Raw genomic sequence first — 17,628 nt, 5'->3', positions numbered from 1 at the left:
GTTTTAGATTGATTTTCCGTTTTGTCATAAGGTGTGTTCAGGGTTTATTAAGTGCACATGGTCTTTGGTAGGTGAGGAGAAACGAAGGAGGCAGTTGTAGAGATTGGCAGCTCTGCATTTGAGATGGCTAAGTATGGGAGGGGTGATAATTCTGTGGGAACATCACTGAGGGTGGCTGTTGTTTCTGGGGTGGGTCTTCTGATGTGGTGGAGGAGACTAGTGTTTAACATCCTGTCAACAACGACATCATTAGACGGGGAGCACAAGCTCGGATTGGGGAAGTATGGGGAAGGAAACCGGCCATGCCCTTTCAAAGGAACCATCCCGGCATTTGCCTGAAACAATTTACGGAAATCACAAAAAAGCTAAATCAGGATGGCCAGAGACGGATTTGAACCGTCGTCCTCCCGAATGGGAGTCCAGTGTTCTAACCACTGCACCACCTCGCTTGGTCTGATGTGGTTTTTAGGATGATGGTGAGGTGTAAAACACAGGTTTTGGCCGATTTGATTGAAGAGCACATTGCAGAGGGTCCCACTATTGTTTCAGATTCTTTTTCTTCATACAGATTTACATACCAGTGGTTATTGACATTTAACAATGAGCTATAGTGTAGAGTTTAAATATTATGCAACTGAGGATTGCACCAATAATACAAAGGGTTCTTTCTTTAATTTGGTTTGGGGTGTGGTGGCAGAGACATTTTTGTGGCCTTTATTGTCAGAAATCTAAGGAGGAGGAGATTGGTGTTTTAACATCCCATCAACAATGAGATCGCCAGAGATGGAGCAAATCCTCGAATGAGGGAAGGATGGAAAAGGAAGAAGGCCGTGCCCTTTCAAAGCAACCATCCTGCCATTTGCCTTAAGCGATTTCCAGGAATCACAGACAACCTAAACCAGAACGGCCGGATGCAGGTTTGAACCGTCATCCTCCCGAATGCGTGTCCAGCGTGCTAACCACTGTGCTACCCTACTTGGTGTAAGAAGTGTAGTGGGTTTGTTTATGTATGTAATTTTCTTTGTGGGTATTGAAATTTATGTCAGAGTTACTTTTTGTTATGTTGTGGTTTGGGTTGGTAGTTGAAGTTCATATTTAATAGTTTGCAGTGGTGGGTACGGTGGAGTGTGTAGTAAGTTATTCTGGTCTGGTTAGGTTTTGAGAATAGTTGATTCTGCTAGCTGTAGTTTACTGGTACAATGAGCTTTGTTTGAACTGTATAGGTCAAGTGAAATTATTGATACCTGGTTTTGGCTTGTGTGTTGGATGGTAGTATCATGGATTTCTTTGAGCAATATGGGTCAAGGGAATTTTCCAGTACCTTTACTTTTGTAGGTTTGTGGTACTGTGGGCTTCATTTGACCTATACAGGTCAAATGAAATTTCTGGTACCTTTTTCTCTCCCAGGTTTTTTGTTATTGTGTTTTATTGTTGATTGCTCAGGATTTGTTTGGTTGATTTTTTCATTAATGTCTGTTTTGGTATGTCTCCATTATTAGGATTGTCACATATATTTAGTTTGTTCTCACCCAAAACCCCCCCTAATTCATGCACTTTTCCCATTAAGATTCTTGTTATTTCTGCAAGTAAATGATTTTTGCGTTGTTTTTGTGTGTAACTTACAACATAATAGCCGCCTTATGGGGCACCCACCATATTTATGACATTGCAGGCTAAAGCTGGCATGCGACACTGCTATTTTTGGTATTCCCTGAATTGCTAGAATCGTGACTGCTCACTATGTTTTACAATGACTGTAGAGGAGTGTGTGATACTGTCGGATCTGACGAGTGAGTAGTAGTACATATCTGAAATGATGATTTTTGGTGACAGAAGCAGCTTGGCTACAATTATCAACCAATGAAGCAGTGGTTCAGTAGAAAGTCCTTAGCGGTTCAGTAGAAAGTATTTACAGGTTAGGTGCGTCTCACAAATAATCCTTTTCTCCTTTAACATTTTTTTATAAGTTGTCAAGGTCGCTTGCTGCCATATATCTTAATAATTTGCACACTATCATCCACTGTTGTTCAAAGTTCTCCTAAATTGTGATACGTTCCTAATGAGCTTTCTCAAATAGAACAATATGTCAGCTGCCTGCTGTACTCTTATTTTTTATTTTAAATTAACTGTCAAGAGAATGCCTGCTGTTTCGTCACATTTCACGAAACCAACATTTCACCATGAAATGTGCGAGTAACTACAATTACCCATAAGCAGATTGCTAAGTACAGATGCAGATATGAGCTTCACTCTTTGTACCTCATCATGTAGCAAGTTTCCCCAGTCTTGGAAATCAAAACCTATAACCTTTTTGCCTACAATAATTAGTCATGTTTCTCGTGGCACATGCATGTCACAGATATTGGGTTTCGACAGTTATTACTATCTCCGTAGTGGAGATTACAGAACCGGAACACAACCACCTCAACACCTCTCTTTACAATGTTCTGTAAAAATCCAAGTAAATACACACCAATTACTTTACTAGCTTTCATTCAGCATACAGTATGTTACAAAATCCTAATTTAGATCTTTCGTACTTTTAAGTTCTTTTTCTGGTTAGGCTACACGTACAGTTATACTCATAAACACTTCACTGTGAAATCATGACACGACATTCACATTTGATAATGTAACATCGGGATACATTGTCAGCATTTTCTTCAGCAAACATCTCAAAATGTCGGACGTCTACGATCACTGCACACATAACACCCTCTATATTATAAATAACTAAAACTGCTAGGTAAACTCAGAAAAGGTATATTACATAATTGACAAATATCTTATGTACATTTTGGTGTGTATTTTGTTCACACAGTGTACATAAACTAAGAAATGTGCAATGGGAGGCAAGCACACACCTCTTACCGATTCTTTTAGCTACTTCGTATTTTGAATTATTTGTTTTTACTACTTCATTCCCTCTCCCTACAGACAATTCTTTCCACTCTGTATTTGCTCTCAAGTTGGAGTCTATGCAGTATATCTGGAACCTCTTTCTCTTGCAACTTCATCACTCCTGCCATCATTTCCAATTAATTTATAGAACACAAATAATTTATCCTCTGTCCATAGGAATTTATAAAAGTTAAATGGGGAGCAGGGTATACAAACAGAAACCCATATTTTTTAATTCACAAAACAAAAGTAAGTAAAGAGCTTTTCTTTGATGTAGAAATAATATTTTCTTCATAAATACCTAGAAAAGGTCTGATCAGCCAACTGCTTCACACGGAAGAACTGTTTCTTCATCTTCAAATAAGCTAATGGGTTGGAGAAGGAAGGCGTAGAAAAGATGGCATCAGAGTTCTATGCCGGCTCATTCCCTCTCGTACTTATTGTCATGAAGCTTTCAATACCACTGCCATACCTGGAAGATAATGTCCAAGTTTCACACAACACAGCCTCCTTGTAAACAAAAAATTAAGTTCATCTGTTAGGGTAGTAAATTTTCATATAACATGATTTGCTAAGCCCAACTGATGCAGTCACATGTCAAATACTCTACTTCATAAATTTACAGACACTACTTCATACATAAATGAGTGTGGAGTGCCTCAAAACAAAAGTAAATGGATGTTCACTGAACGAATGTTAAAAAGATGATAATGCGTTTACTGGGTGTCAGTAGCTTCATCAGTGAACAATGTAATGGAATCTATAAGCAATTAATTATAGCCAAAATCATAATACTACTGCAGATCCATCTTGTTCACAATGAGGTTTCACACTTTACTTCAAATACTTATTGCCATTTTAGCCGCAGTTTTGCTAGTATTATATGCCAAATTAAAAAAAAAAAATAAACTGAAAAGCCCGACAGTTTAGAACAATGTGCAGAGGGGGAAAATTTTTTTTCCAATGTACATCACATGAAAAGTTGAATCCAAAGGTAAACTGTGTTGAAGAAAACTACAGAGGCTCATAAAATCACATTTATCACAGACATCTACCAGACATGACTGATAAGACTGAAATTACTATTGAAGTGGATTCGGAGAGTTGCCAATGTTTGGTGCAAATGCAGCTTTTCATACAAGAAGGCCTAAATGTGGTGAACTGCTTAGCAACATAATTTTCAGGAATTTCTAGCACTGTGAATGACTTAATATACAGGGTGACCTGTCACAGTGAGCATCAGCAAATTCTACTGAAAATGCGAACATTTTAGGTTAGGCTTTACCGTGACTATTATTGACATTAAATGAAACAACAAATTTACTCTTACCAGTCACTGTTTATTTATCTTATCATGGAGATAAATAAACAGTGACTGGTAACAGTAACCTTGTTGTTTCATTTAATATAAATTCTACTGCAATTGCCTGATTCCAAATCATAGACTTCTTGAAGAGGAGTGGTAGGTATTTCAAAGGGCCATGAACAGCTAGAAAATATCTTTACTTTTAACTGGCGAGTTGTATCAGACAGCAGAATGTTTTCCAAACACCAACACATCATACCATAAACTTAAATTATCCAAACTTATATTCCAAAAGGTGGGTACATGCACGCTGTTATGTGCTATCCAATTTGTGTGTCTTAATTTTAACACAACAATATAAGATAGAAGGCGTTGGGTGATAGCAGGCAGCGACTCGAAGATGAAACGGACCTCTTTGTTCGCTATGTAAAAGTGATCACAAAGATAAAGTCCAGGAAAAGAACAGCTTACTTGTAAATTACTAAATCTGCTAGAAAGGAAATACGAGCTATTTTTAATCTATGACTATGGCTAAGTTACTGTTGAGGAAATGACTATTTTATAAACCAACAGGTAACGTGACAGACAACAAAACCACAAACTTTAGTTTCTAAGTCTACGACAAAATCTAATGAAGAATTTACTACATGTGCTTTACTAAAGTTGAATCTACATCAACTGCAGAAACGAAGTACTGTTGCTACTGTTTGAAACAATGGTTCCTCTACGTTACTAAACCTTAAGTGGATACTCATTGTTATTAAAATCAGAAATATGAAAAATATCTCCACTTTAGTCCAACAAGCAGAATTCCGCCAGTTCAAATTTACCAAAGAAAGCGATACTTCCAAGTAGCATCCCTCGTCAAATCGTCATGATAGTCACTTCGACTAACCTGTGCCGAAGGGTTCCCACTACACTAAGGTCACGAATTAAGTATGGAATTCAGTTTGATTATTGTAAATATCACTGTACTGGCACCCAAAACAAACACGTTCAGCCCAGCCCAACACAAAAGTCATAATGGCAGATGATCTCATCCTTCTCAATTGATAGACACTTCCATAGCTGGACACAACAATAAAGACGCTCTTTGTACAAAAAAATATAGCACAATTGAACGTAGCATAGAACTATGTACCTTAAATTAGTTACAAGTTCATGAAATTAAAGCCTGTACCGAGCACACAAGCATAGAACTAAACACAAATTACACTTCCTTCTGTACACTGCATATTATCGATATGCGGCTGATTGCCCAACATCACAGTTTCGATATATAGAAATCGACTATTGTCAAAGACAAAGCAAAAATATCATAATTAAATAAAATAAAAAGAATATAGACTTTATGAAATTAAGAAAAAATATAAGTAAAGTATTTATATAACTAAGGCACACAATGCGTATGACATACTGACACTAAGAATACGCAACCTACAAGCATACGAGTGTGCAGTATCTTCACCACTTTTCTTTGGAACATCTGAGTTTACTAAACAAGTTATCTGGCTGCGACGCGTTAAATTACGTGAAACCAAGAAAGCAGACGGTTCGGTAAACAAGTGTTACAACCATGGCGTGTGTTTCGCGATGTGACAGAAGATTCTTAAATGTAATTTTGTTAGGGTTTGGTTTCATGTTCGTATTTACAGCCTTCCAGACAATGGGAAACATAGAGGTAAGATTTATGAGCAACGAATAAATATTCAGAAATTAATGTTTTATTTATGAGAGAACTAAATTTTATTCTCCCATCTTCTGAATATTTTAGTGTAGAAGAATAATAAACAGACCCGTGAACGCAGCGAGACTAGTCTTATGTCATTTTACTAGAGAATATGAAGTACATGTCTGTCATTGCAGCAGCTGCGGCTTAAAGTTGGTGATGGCAATATTTGGATACAATATTTACATAACTGAGCTGTTCCGACAATTAAAATCATTATCTGGAAAATAAGAACAGGTTGCAAACATATTTTGGGTTATTTCCGTTCATGATTACTGATGCAGCACTTGTTTTTGTTGTTAGTAGTAGACATTAAAGAAGCTGCGGAAAATTTGTAATATGTCAAATACTTTGTACGGTGAAATAGTGGCGGTATTTTCTCCCGATACACCAGCATGTGTGCAGGTATCCACCGTAGCTAATATTACGATGATTGTTTTCACTTTAATTGAAATATTAAAGCTTTGTGTTCATTAAGGTGTTTAGACGTAGCAGTTCTTTTCAGCAAGCTAAAACATTTTGATCACTACAGCGCTAAATTTAAAAAGGCCGCGTCTCCATCACTTTGAAATATATCAAACTGGCTTTCTGTGGCAGCTTAACGTTATTACTTACCTTCAGTGAGGAACTCGACGAATAGAACGTAATAAATTATATTTGTATTTCTGTACACAGTACTATCAAAATAGGTCGCAACAATAAGATTGCCCCGCATACACACACGCCTACGTATTCACGGATCTAGGCAGATTCCTAAGTAAAAGTATTTCCACAATTATCTTTAGTTCTTAGTACAACGCATAGATTGCGTAGGTCAGTGCAGAATTAAGTCTAAATACTGCAAGACTGATAATCGGCTAAGTCGATGACACTCGGATTTTGTTTTCAAGAAGCCAAGGTTAAAGGCAAACATAATAGGTTTAAAACAGCAAATATCCAAAGACGTTGCCGGACAAGAAAATAAGTAGTATAGACTTCCTACTCACCCTAAACCTCAAATATATTTTCCAGTGCATTCGATGTCGTTTTTCATAAGCTAATAAAAGCAAAAGGGCCTTTTTTCCAATTCTTGAGAATGGATCCATAGTTTTTAACGCTCTGCTGCTGGGTTTTCTGATTTGTTTATAATTAGGGAGTATAAAATTTGCTGGTTGATAAATTAATGAGGGGGAGGGAAGGATTGTAAATGCTTATTTTGAATATTGAAGCCACAATGACGTATACTTATAGGGAAAATTTCCAGTTTCTTCACAACAAAATATATGCGCGGCATATACAAAAGAACTTTTCCGTTTTAATGCCGTAGTCAGTGACTTGACGCACCAAGTTAGAAAGATGCGGAACTGCGGGTGATGCTATCACGGCACGCAACAGTCGAACAGAGTAAATGCCTCGTATTGACACGATAGTGGGCTACTGTTGATCAAATTTCGTGTTGGAAGGAACCACCCTCTGGTCTTATTCTAGCAGACTGGCAGTTATATCTTAGCGCCTTCTTCTCGCAGACGAGCTTGTACGTGTGTCCACACTGGAAATTTTAATTTACCTGGCAGTATAAGACGGGAACGAAGAGGGCAAGATAAGTTTCGTCGGGGTCATTATAGCGTTTGCATTGGACTAAGATATTTTGTAGATAATGTGGTGTTTAACATTGTGTAACCAACTCTAACTACTCTTTACAGAGGCTCTTAAAGTTAGTATTTATTTTATATTTAGAATTAGCTCTGTGCATCTACATCGATACTCCACAAGCCACGGTACGGTGCGTGCTGGAGGGTACGCTCTACCACTACTTGCCGTTTCCTTTCCTGTACCACTCGCAAATAGAGCGAGGGAAAAAACTACTGTCCGTATGCCTCCTTATGAGCCCCAATTTCTCGTAACTTGTCCTCGTGATCCTTACGCGCAATGTTTGTTGGGGGCAATAGAATCATTCGGCAGTCAGCTTTAAATGCCGGTTCTCTAAATTTTCTTAATAGTGTTTCTTGAAAAGAACATCGCCTTCCTTCAACCCGACCTGGTACGCATGCCAGGCAGTACAGCAGTACTCAACAACAGGTCGTACCAGCGTCCTGTTAGCGGTCTCCTTTACGGGTGAACCGCTCTTTCCTAAAATACACTACTGGCCATTAAAATTGCTACACCAAGAAGAATTGCAGATGATAAACAGATATTCATTGGACAAATATATTATACTAGAACTGACATGTGATTACATTTTCACACTATTTGGGTGCATACATCCTGAGAAATCAGTACCCAGAAAAACCACCTCTGGCCGTAATAACGGCCTTGATACGTCTGGCCATTGAGTCAGAGCTTTGACGGCGTGTACAGGTACAGCTGCGCATGCAGCTTCAACACGATACCACAGTTCTTCAAGAGTAGTGACTGGCGTATTGTGACGAGCCAGTTAATCGGCCACTACTGACCAGACGTGTTCAGTTGGTGAGATATCTGGAGAATGTGTTGGCCAGGGCAGCAGTCGAACATTTTCTGTATCCAGAAAGGCTCGTACAGGACCTACAACATGTGGTCGTGCATTATCCTGCTGAAACGTAGGGTTTCGCAGGGATCGAATGAAGGGTAGAGCCACAGGTCGTAACACATCTGAAATGTAACGTCCACTGTTCAAAGTGCCGTCAATGCGAAGAAGGGGTGACCGAGACGTGTAACCAATGGGACCCCATACCATCACGCCGGATGATACGCCAGTATGGCGATGACGAATACACGCTTCCAATGTGCGTTCACCGCGCTGTCGGCAAACACGGATGCGACCATCATGCTGCTGTAAACAGAACCTGGATTCATCCGAAAAAATGTCGTTTTGCCATTCGTGCACCCAGGTTCGTCGTTGAGTACACCATCGCAGGCGCTTCTGTCTGTGATGCATCGTCAACGGTATCCGCAGCCATGGTCTCGGAGCTGATAGTCCATGCTGCTGCAAACGTCGTCGAATTGTTCGTGTCGATGGTTGTTGTCTTGCAAACGTCCCCATCTGTTGACCCAGGGATCGAGACGTCGCTGCACGATCCGTTACAGCCATGCGGATACGATGTCTGTCATTTCGACTGCTAGTGATTCGAGGCCGTTGGGATCCAGCACAGCATTCCGTATTACCCTCCTGAACCCACCGATTCCATATTCTGCTAACAGTCATTGAATCTCGACCAAAGCGAGCAGCAATGTCGCGATACGATAAACCGCAATCGCGATAAGCTACAATGCGACCTTCATCAAAGTCGGAAACGTGATGGTGCGCATTTCTCCTCCTTACACGAGGCATCACAACAACGTTTCACCAGGCAACGCCTGGTATGAGAAATTGGTTGGAAACCTTCCTCATGTCAGCACGTTGCTTCCCTTTCACGCCCCCGACTCTTATAACTGCCGTCTGGTTTCCGTACAACTCATAAATAACCTTCTGCTCCCTGTATGTTGTCTCTGTTACCTTTAGAATTTCAAAGTGTGTTTTCTAGTCAGCATTGTCACAAGCTTTCTCAAAATCTAAAAATGTTATTAAATGGGTTTGCTTTCCTGTAACATATCTTCTAAGTAAGTCATCATCAGCATGGCCTCGCGTGTTTCTACTTTTCTGCGAAACCTAAACTGAGCTTCCCCGAGGTCGGCTTCTGGCAGCTCCATTCTTCTGTGAATAATTTGTGTCAGTGTTTCTGTGAGCATGAGTCACTAAACCAATAGTTCAGTAGTACACCTGTCATCACCTACCTTCTGTTGGAAATGGAGAGAGAGAGAGAGAGAGAGAGAGAGAGAGTGTGTGTGTGTGTGTGTGTGTGTGTGTGTGTGTTATAGAGGTAGAGAGGCAGAGAGAAAGGGGGTGGAGGGAGGGGGGGGGGGGGGCGAAGAAAGAGCCTTTAAGCCAGCGTAGACCAACCTTAATGAGACCACACAACAGATTTCCACAAACATTTCCGGACTGTGCTAGATCCTGCGTACAGGTTCTTAATCCAGCTCTGGACAACAGCGCACAAAGTAGTGTTATTAACTTTTTGCCGCCACTTTTTCTTTCATCGGGCAAGTGACTTCCCAGCTACTTCAAGATAGTGGTCCTATCCCAGGAACAGGTTGTGTAGGTAAAGGTGCAGCTGTCATTCATTTCCAAAGCTTGCATGCATCTAACCTTTCCACTTAAGTTGTTCACAGGTACAGAGCGACCGAACTTAGTGAGTGCTCGGAAGGGGAATAGACTGATAAATAATGAGACGTCAGTTTGCTGAAAATGGGAATGTTTCATTCAGGAATGCGTAGATGGTACTAGGAGTAGACGTGATTGTACCCACCGAAATTTTATAGCAGCAGGTGTTTCAGTCTCCTTTCCAGCGAAGTTCACAAGAGTCCTGAGTATGTACCAACTTAATTTACCATTGTCATTCATTAATCTCTCTGAAGACATAATTTCAAATGAAACTTTACTCTGCCAAAGAAAATGTTACTTGTTCATCCAGGTTTAAACGAATATTTCAATCACAAAGGATGACGCTCACAAGTGCCTCTTTCGACTGAATCTCCAGAATTCATAGTCAATCTAGAACTATTACCAGATAGGTCTACTAGAGAGTAGAAAAGATCCGAAGAATTGTGCGTTTCGTCACGAGCTCTTTTAGTTACAGCGAGGGCATCACACAGAATATTCTCATCTAACACCAGTTGCAGACTCTACAAGACAGGCGTTGCTGGTTGTTCGACTTGGGGGAAGGGGACAAAATAACGAGGTCACCAGTCCCAGAGCCGTTGTACAACGCGGAATAATTTGCTGTTAAAATTCCATAAGTGTGCATTTATCGGAAAGTGGCCATAATGGAAAAGTGAGAGAGATTAAATGGAACACGAAAGCTTACTGTTCGTTTTTCTTCCCGCATACCTTTCTTGCGTGGAACAGGGAACCACCGTTGAACATTTTGCAGTCTTGGCCTAGAAACCTGATTCCTTATTCTAAGAAGCAGCCGTAAGGTGTGTCTCAGCACACATCCATATCTGACTCAGTTTGTAACTGATGTTTCGTCCTTTTCCCTTGCACTACAACAGGAGTGCTTCAAAGAGCTGTAATAAATATGACTATAGTAAGGTCGCAACTGCTCAGTTATCGCCTCGATCAAATCTTGCTGTTGGTCGATTATCGTACCAACGTATTTGTCGATTATCGCACAGATCTGTAGGTCGTCTACGCGTAGACATATTTATCGATCAATTTTCGTTCTCAGCGTCGATTTATTTGCCTACCATCTCGCCAGTTATTTAAGGTTCAAATGGTTCAAATGGCTCTGAGCACTATGGGACTGAACTGCTGAGGTCATTAGTCCCCTAGAACTTAGGACTAGTTAAACCTAACTAACCTAAGGACATCACAAACATCCATGCCCGAGGCAGGATTCGAACCTGCGACCGTAGCGGTCTTGCGGTTCCAGACTGCAGCGCCTTTAACCGCACGGCAGTTATTTAAGGAGTGATCGGTTATCGCATCTATTTTTAGGTCGGTTATCGCATCTGTTTGTTTGTTTATTGCAGTTGTTTATTCGTCGTAAATAGTTTGTCGAATAAAATATATTTCATTGATCTATTACCGCGTTTATGCACTGTTCGATTATCACCTTAATATATTTGCGCTGATTTACATGTTGTTATCGACTCGATTGATTGCCTTGGTTGACTGACCGATTATCGCGTTGTTTTTCTTGGTCGGTTATCATCTTGGGTGAATGGACGGTTGTCGCCTCAATTGATTGGTTGAATTAATCCACACTGGTTTAGTGAATTTGGTTCATTTGTATAAGGAAGAAAATTAGCCGCCACTATTTGGCCGTCAGTGACCTAAAAGATAAGGCGTACAGTTCCTAATTGCCAGGCTTTTGCGCTTTTTGATTTAATTCCATTCCGCTGCGTCCCTTGACTTGAGAGCAAATGAGACTTGATGATGATGGAACGTAAGCTCGGCGGCCTCACAGGTTATATAGAGGGGGGCGGGGGGAGGGGGGAGCTGTGTACATGTACAATGTTCCTGCTCACTAGAACTGTGTATGCACTTACTTCTGTCACCTACGCTAAAAAATACTTAAGACACAACTTTCTCGAGGGAAAGTTATACAGAGAAAGGAAACTTCTCCAACAAGGGTGGCTGAACCTACTGCTAGGGATCTCGCAGCCAAAAGTGCCATACCACGTTATTTATTTACTTCGTTAGATTTCCACGTAAGGACCACGATAGGTTTCCAGTTAATTTGAAGGTAATGTTACCAGCTGCATTTTTTATTCGTTTAAACCAGATTCCAATGACCCATGCACCATTGTCAACTCCGCTGTCTATACAGAGCAGAAAGAAGGTGAATATGCTCCTCTTGTTTAAAAGATTCTGATTGAAAAGTGGCACACAGCTGTCCCACCGTACCGTCCTCTACCGCCTTAAAAACTTTCCCAAAAAACCTTGTTATGTGAGCATATTCGCGTTCGTTTTAACGTGTAACTCACTTCCAATTGAAGACGTTTGAGCGACGTAAATATCTTAATTCCTATCAAGTCGTCTATGGATTGATTATTTCGAAATAACGTCGGTCAAATTCTCCACTTGTGTACACGATATCAGTAATTGCTGTGTCAGTAATTCATTAATACTGCTACTGAGCATGAAGGTACTGAAAGATGTTTCCTAACGATACGTGTTCTGTCTTACTCAGTTAAAACACCGCCATTGGCAAGATTTTTGTGATATGTTTCTTTAGTTTAATGTGGAGGTGATGTCTGCATTCACTTTTCACTAAAAGTAGGACTCGCGCGCTGACGATTCCGCACAAACATAATTATACAGGGTTTTACAAAAAGGTACGGCCAAACTTTCAGGAAACATTTATCACACACAAAGAAAGAAAATATGTTATGTGGACATGTGTCCGGAAACGCTTACTTTCCATGTTAGAGCTCATTTTATTACTTCTCTTCAAATCGCATTAATCATGGAATGGAAACACACAGCAACAGAACGTACCAGCGTGACTTCAAACACTTTGTTACAGGAAATGTTCAAAATGTCCTCCGTTAGCGAGGATACATGCATCCACCGTCCGTCGCATGGAATCCCTGATGAGCTGATGCAGCCCTGGAGAATGGCGTATTGTATCACAGCCGTCCACAATACGAGCACGAAGAGTCTCTACATTTGGTACCGGGGTTGCGTAGACAAGAGCTTTCAAATGCCCCATAAATGAAAGTCAAGAGGGTTGAGGTCAGGAGAGCGTGGAGGCCATGGAATTGGTCCGCCTCTACCAATCCATCGGTCACCGAATCTGTTGTTGAGAAGCGTACGAACACTTCGACTGAAATGTGCAGGAGCTCCATCGTGCATGAACCACATGTTGTGTCGTACTTGTAAAGGCACATGTTCTAGCAGCACAGGTAGAGTATCCCGTATGAAATCATGATAACGTGCTCCATTGAGCGTAGGTGGAAGAACATGGGGCCCAAGAACATGGGGCCCAAACAAGACATCACCAACAATGCCTGCCCAAACGTTCACAGAAAATCTGTGTTGATGACGTGATTGCAAAATTGCGTGCGGATTCTCGTCAGCCCACACATGTTGATTGTGAAAATTTACAATTTGATCACGTTGGAATGAAGCTTCATCCGTAAAGAGAACATCTGCATTGAAATGAGGATTGACACATTGTTGGATGAACCATTCGCAGAAGTGTACCCGTGGAGGCCAATCAGCTGCTGACAGTGCCTGCACACGCTGTACATGGTACGGAAACAACTGGTTCTCCCGTAGCACTCTCCATACAGTGACGTGGTCAACGTTACCTTGTACAGCAGCAACTTCTCTGACGCTGACATTAGGGTTATCGTCAACTGCATGAAGAATTGCCTCGTCCATTGCAGGTGTCCTCGTCGTTCTAGGTCTTCCCCAGTCGCGAGTCATAGGCTGGAATGTTCCGTGCTCCCTAAGACGCCGATCAATTGCTTCAAACGTCTTCCTGTCGGGACACCTTCGTTCTGGAAATCTGTCTCAATACAAACGTACCGCGCCACGGCTATTGCCCCGTGCTAATCCATACATCCAATGGGCATCTGCCAACTCCGCATTTGTAAACATTGCACTGACTGCAAAACCACGTTCGTGATGAACACTAACCTGTTGATGCTACGTACTGATGTGCTTGATGCTAGTACTGTAGAGCAATGAGTCGCATGTCAACACAAGCACCGAAGTCAACATTACCTTCCTTCAATTGTGCCAACTGGCGGTGAATCGAGGAAGTACAGTGCATACTGACGAAACTAAAATGAGCTCTAACACGGAAATTAAACGTTTCCGGACACATGTCCACATAACATATTTTCTTTATTTGTGTGTGAGGAATGTTTCCTGAAAGTTTGGCCGTACCGTTTTGTAACACCCTGTATATGCAGATAGTGTAACCATCCCGTGAATCTCGACGATTTTTTCCTGATATTGGTTCCGGGAATTCAAAGACCATATCAGAATTTCTACAGTAGTTCCAGAGACTAGCGTGGAATCGAAAAAGAAGCAACCAGGGGCTTATTTGGAAATTTGTGGTAAGGTCTTACGCGACCAAACTGCTGAGGTCATCAGTCCCTAAGCCTACTCACTACTTAATCTAACTTAAACCGACTTACGCTATGTGCAACACACACACCCACGCCCAAGGGAGGACTCGAACCTCCGTCGGGGAGAGCCGCACAGACCGTGACAAGGCGCCTAGACAGCGCGGCTATCCCGCGCGGCACCAGGGGCTTATACCGGCCCAGTAGTCGTCAGGCACTTTTCCTATGGTGTTTCCACAGATATTTGTAATTTCAGTTTGTAGTGTGTAAGTGGAGTCAGCCCAAACAAATAGCCAAGTGCGACATTCGTTTCACCGATACATATTAACAAGTTAAGGAATAACCAGCATTAGAGCAGCCACTGCCCATCGCCCTGGCCCGTGCTGATTGCTACCGCCATGCAGCTAGTTATTCGTTTTTTTTTTTTTTTTGTTTTTTTTTTTTTTTTTTTTTTTTAAAATCAGTAATCACACCAATCTTTAAACATGGAAACAGAAAAGATTGTAACAACTACAGAGGTATCTCTTTAATCAGCGTTGTGGGTAAAATCTTCTCAGTTATTGTTGAAAGGAAAGTGCGAGTATTAGTTGAGGACCAATTGGATGAAAATCAGTGTGGGTTTAGGCCTCTTAGAGGTTGTCAGAACCAAGTCTTTAGCTTACGGCAAATAATGGAGAAGTGTTACGAGTGGAACAGGGAATTGTATCTATGCTTTATGGATCTAGAAAAGGCATATGACCGGGTTCCTAGGAGGAAGTTATTGTCTGTTCTACGAGATTATGGAATAGGAGGCAAACTTTTGCAAGCAATTAAAGGCCTTTACATGGATAGTCAGGCAGCAGTTAGAGTTGACGGTAAATTGAGTTCATGGTTCAGAGTAGTTTCAGGGGTAAGACAAGGCTGCAACCTGTCTCCACTGTTGTTCATAATATTTATGGATCATATGTTGAAAACAATAGACTGGCTGGGTGAGATTAAGATATGTGAACACAAAATAAGCAGTCTTGCATATGCGGATGACTTAGTTGTGATGGCAGATTCGATTGAAAGTTTGCAAAGTAATATTTCAGAGCTAGATCAGAAATGTAAGGACTATGGTATGAAGATTAGCATCTCCAAAACGAAAGTAATGTCAGTGGGAAAGAAATATAAACGGACTGAGTGCCAAATAGGAGGAACAAAGTTAGAACAGGTGGGCGGTTTTAAGTACTTAGGATGCATATTTTCACAGGATGGCAACATAGTGAAAGAACTGGAAGCGAGGTGTAGCAAAGCTAATGCAGTGAGCGCTCAGCTACGATCTACTCTCTTCTGCAAGAAGGAAGTCAGTACCAAGACTAAGTTATCTGTGCACTTTTCAGTCTTTCGACCAACTTTGTTGTATGGGAGCGAAAGCTGGGTGGATTCAGGTTACCTTATCAACAAGGTTGAGGTTACGGATATAAAAGTAGCTAGGATGATTGCAGGTACTAGTAGATGGGAACAATGGCAGGAGGGTGTCCACAATGAGGAAATCAAAGAAAAACTGGGAATGAACTCTATAGATGTAGCAGTCAAGGCGAACAGGCTTAGATGGTGGGGTCATGTTACACGCATGGGAGAAGCGAGGTTACCCAAGAGACTCATGGGTTCAGCAGTAGAGGGTAGGAGGAGTCGGGGCAGACCAAGGAGAAGGTACCTGCATTCGGTTAAGAATGATTTTGACGTAATAGGTTTAACATCAGAAGCACTGAATAGGGGATCATGGAGGCATTTTATAAGGGGGCTATGCTCCAGACTGAACGCTAAAAGGCATAATCAGTCTTAAATGATGATGATGATGATGAGTTTTATGCCTGGTTTGATTCGGCCCACCACAAATTCCTCCTCTGTGCTAATCTCATCTCAGTCCGCCCCGATAGCTGAATGGTGAACATGAACTAATCGGCGGCAATGCCGGTTGGAAGTGGCCTTACGCCGGAAGAAATCAGTCCGTTTCCTTATGTGCAACGATTCCGCTATCTCGGCATAGACTTTACCTCATCTGTAAAACATACTGCGGCTGTTAACTACCGACGTACTTTACAGACAACACGTACCATGGTCCGACAACATCTCCTACGGCGCCTTGATCCTTTGCAGCGAGTCTAGTATCTGAACACTTATGTGGTTTCTCGAATGGTGCATATTTCGCAGATCCTGCCCCTACCACTCACGCTCGGACGTCGACTTCAATCAGCACTAGGCTATTTCGTGATGATTGGGTCGCCCCTCAAGGTGCGATATGCAACGCTCACGCGCCCTACGGACAAGGGGGGACTCGGACTTACGAATGTTCACTGCCGAGCGACGGCACTCCTTCTAGCCACTATGTACAAGCAATGGCGTAGCGGGCGTGATTCCCTTACATCCCGCCTACTGGATCTCCTAGTTCCAGCGTGCCTCACACCTCCGGTGGCGGTGGACAACATTACGCCACATTTTGCGCATGTATCGACATTTATCGTGGAACTTAGTTATATCAGAGACGAGCTTCCGCGCACGAGACCGCCATGCGCGAAGGATTTTTACGTTTGGCTGCTACGATGGATAAGTCGTAATTTCATTGAACTCAAACACCCCAGGTTGCATTGGCCGAAGATTTGGAGACATGTACACCAAAAATTCCTTCCTACCTTCTTTCGGACACTGTGGTTCTCTGTCGCCTGTGGCAAATTCACCACCAACCAACGGCTCCATGCAATTGGACTAGTGGACACTCCACTATGCCCGAAATGTCGCCAAGTGGATGACGACCATCGCCGCTTAACTTGTATCGCGGTGGAGGACGTCTGGCTGCTAGGAAGACAGATGATAGCTACCTCCGTGTGACCCCGAAACATATTACACCTGCTTCCTTCTTACTTCCGGAGAGTGACTACTTTCCGGCGACTAAGTCACAGTCGATCATTTGGGTCAAAGGTTGGACGATCGCGTACCTCTATGGGGACGCTGCCAAGTCGCGACTTGACTTTTGGTATTTCTTGCAGCAAGCCCACAGTGAGGTTCATAGATGGTCACACTATCGGAAAACCTTTGCCAACTATCTTCAGGCAGTCTTCCTCGACCCACCACGCAGTTGGGATGTGCCGGG

The 17,628-nt window shown here is 41.9% G+C and overlaps 2 protein-coding genes across 7 annotated transcripts in view; one reads left to right on the top strand and one right to left on the bottom strand.

The window, feature by feature from the left end:
• The window catches only part of LOC126416453 (rho GTPase-activating protein 44-like), a 343,310-nt gene that overhangs the window by 161,126 nt on the left and 164,556 nt on the right, over window positions 1–17,628 (bottom strand). For 3 of the 6 annotated variants that reach the window (XR_007575461.1, XM_050084181.1, XM_050084186.1), the window contains exons 1-2: window positions 5,349–5,452; window positions 3,203–3,373 (exon numbers count right to left, since the gene is read on the bottom strand). Coding sequence is in view for 5 of the 6 variants with exons in the window: in XM_050084181.1 (XP_049940138.1) it covers window positions 3,203–3,255 (53 nt within the window). In the remaining variant the exon portion in view is untranslated. Of the gene's footprint in view, window positions 1–3,202; window positions 3,374–5,102; window positions 5,232–5,348; window positions 5,453–17,628 lie in introns of those variants that run through there. The other 3 variants (XM_050084185.1, XM_050084183.1, XM_050084184.1) reach the window with 2 other exon arrangements.
• LOC126416454 (UNC93-like protein MFSD11) overlaps window positions 5,699–17,628 on the top strand; it is a 232,532-nt gene continuing 220,602 nt past the window's right edge. The window contains exon 1 of the mRNA XM_050084188.1: window positions 5,699–5,888. Within this exon, the coding sequence (XP_049940145.1) occupies window positions 5,784–5,888 (105 nt within the window). The 5' untranslated portion in view covers window positions 5,699–5,783. The remainder of the gene's footprint in view (window positions 5,889–17,628) is intronic.

This window comes from Schistocerca serialis, chromosome 8 (genome assembly GCF_023864345.2).
Source record: "Schistocerca serialis cubense isolate TAMUIC-IGC-003099 chromosome 8, iqSchSeri2.2, whole genome shotgun sequence".
NCBI classification, from domain to species: Eukaryota; Metazoa; Arthropoda; class Insecta; order Orthoptera; family Acrididae; genus Schistocerca; species Schistocerca serialis.
Note: the sequence above shows the minus strand (reverse complement) of the source record. Positions and strands in the feature narration are given on the sequence as shown.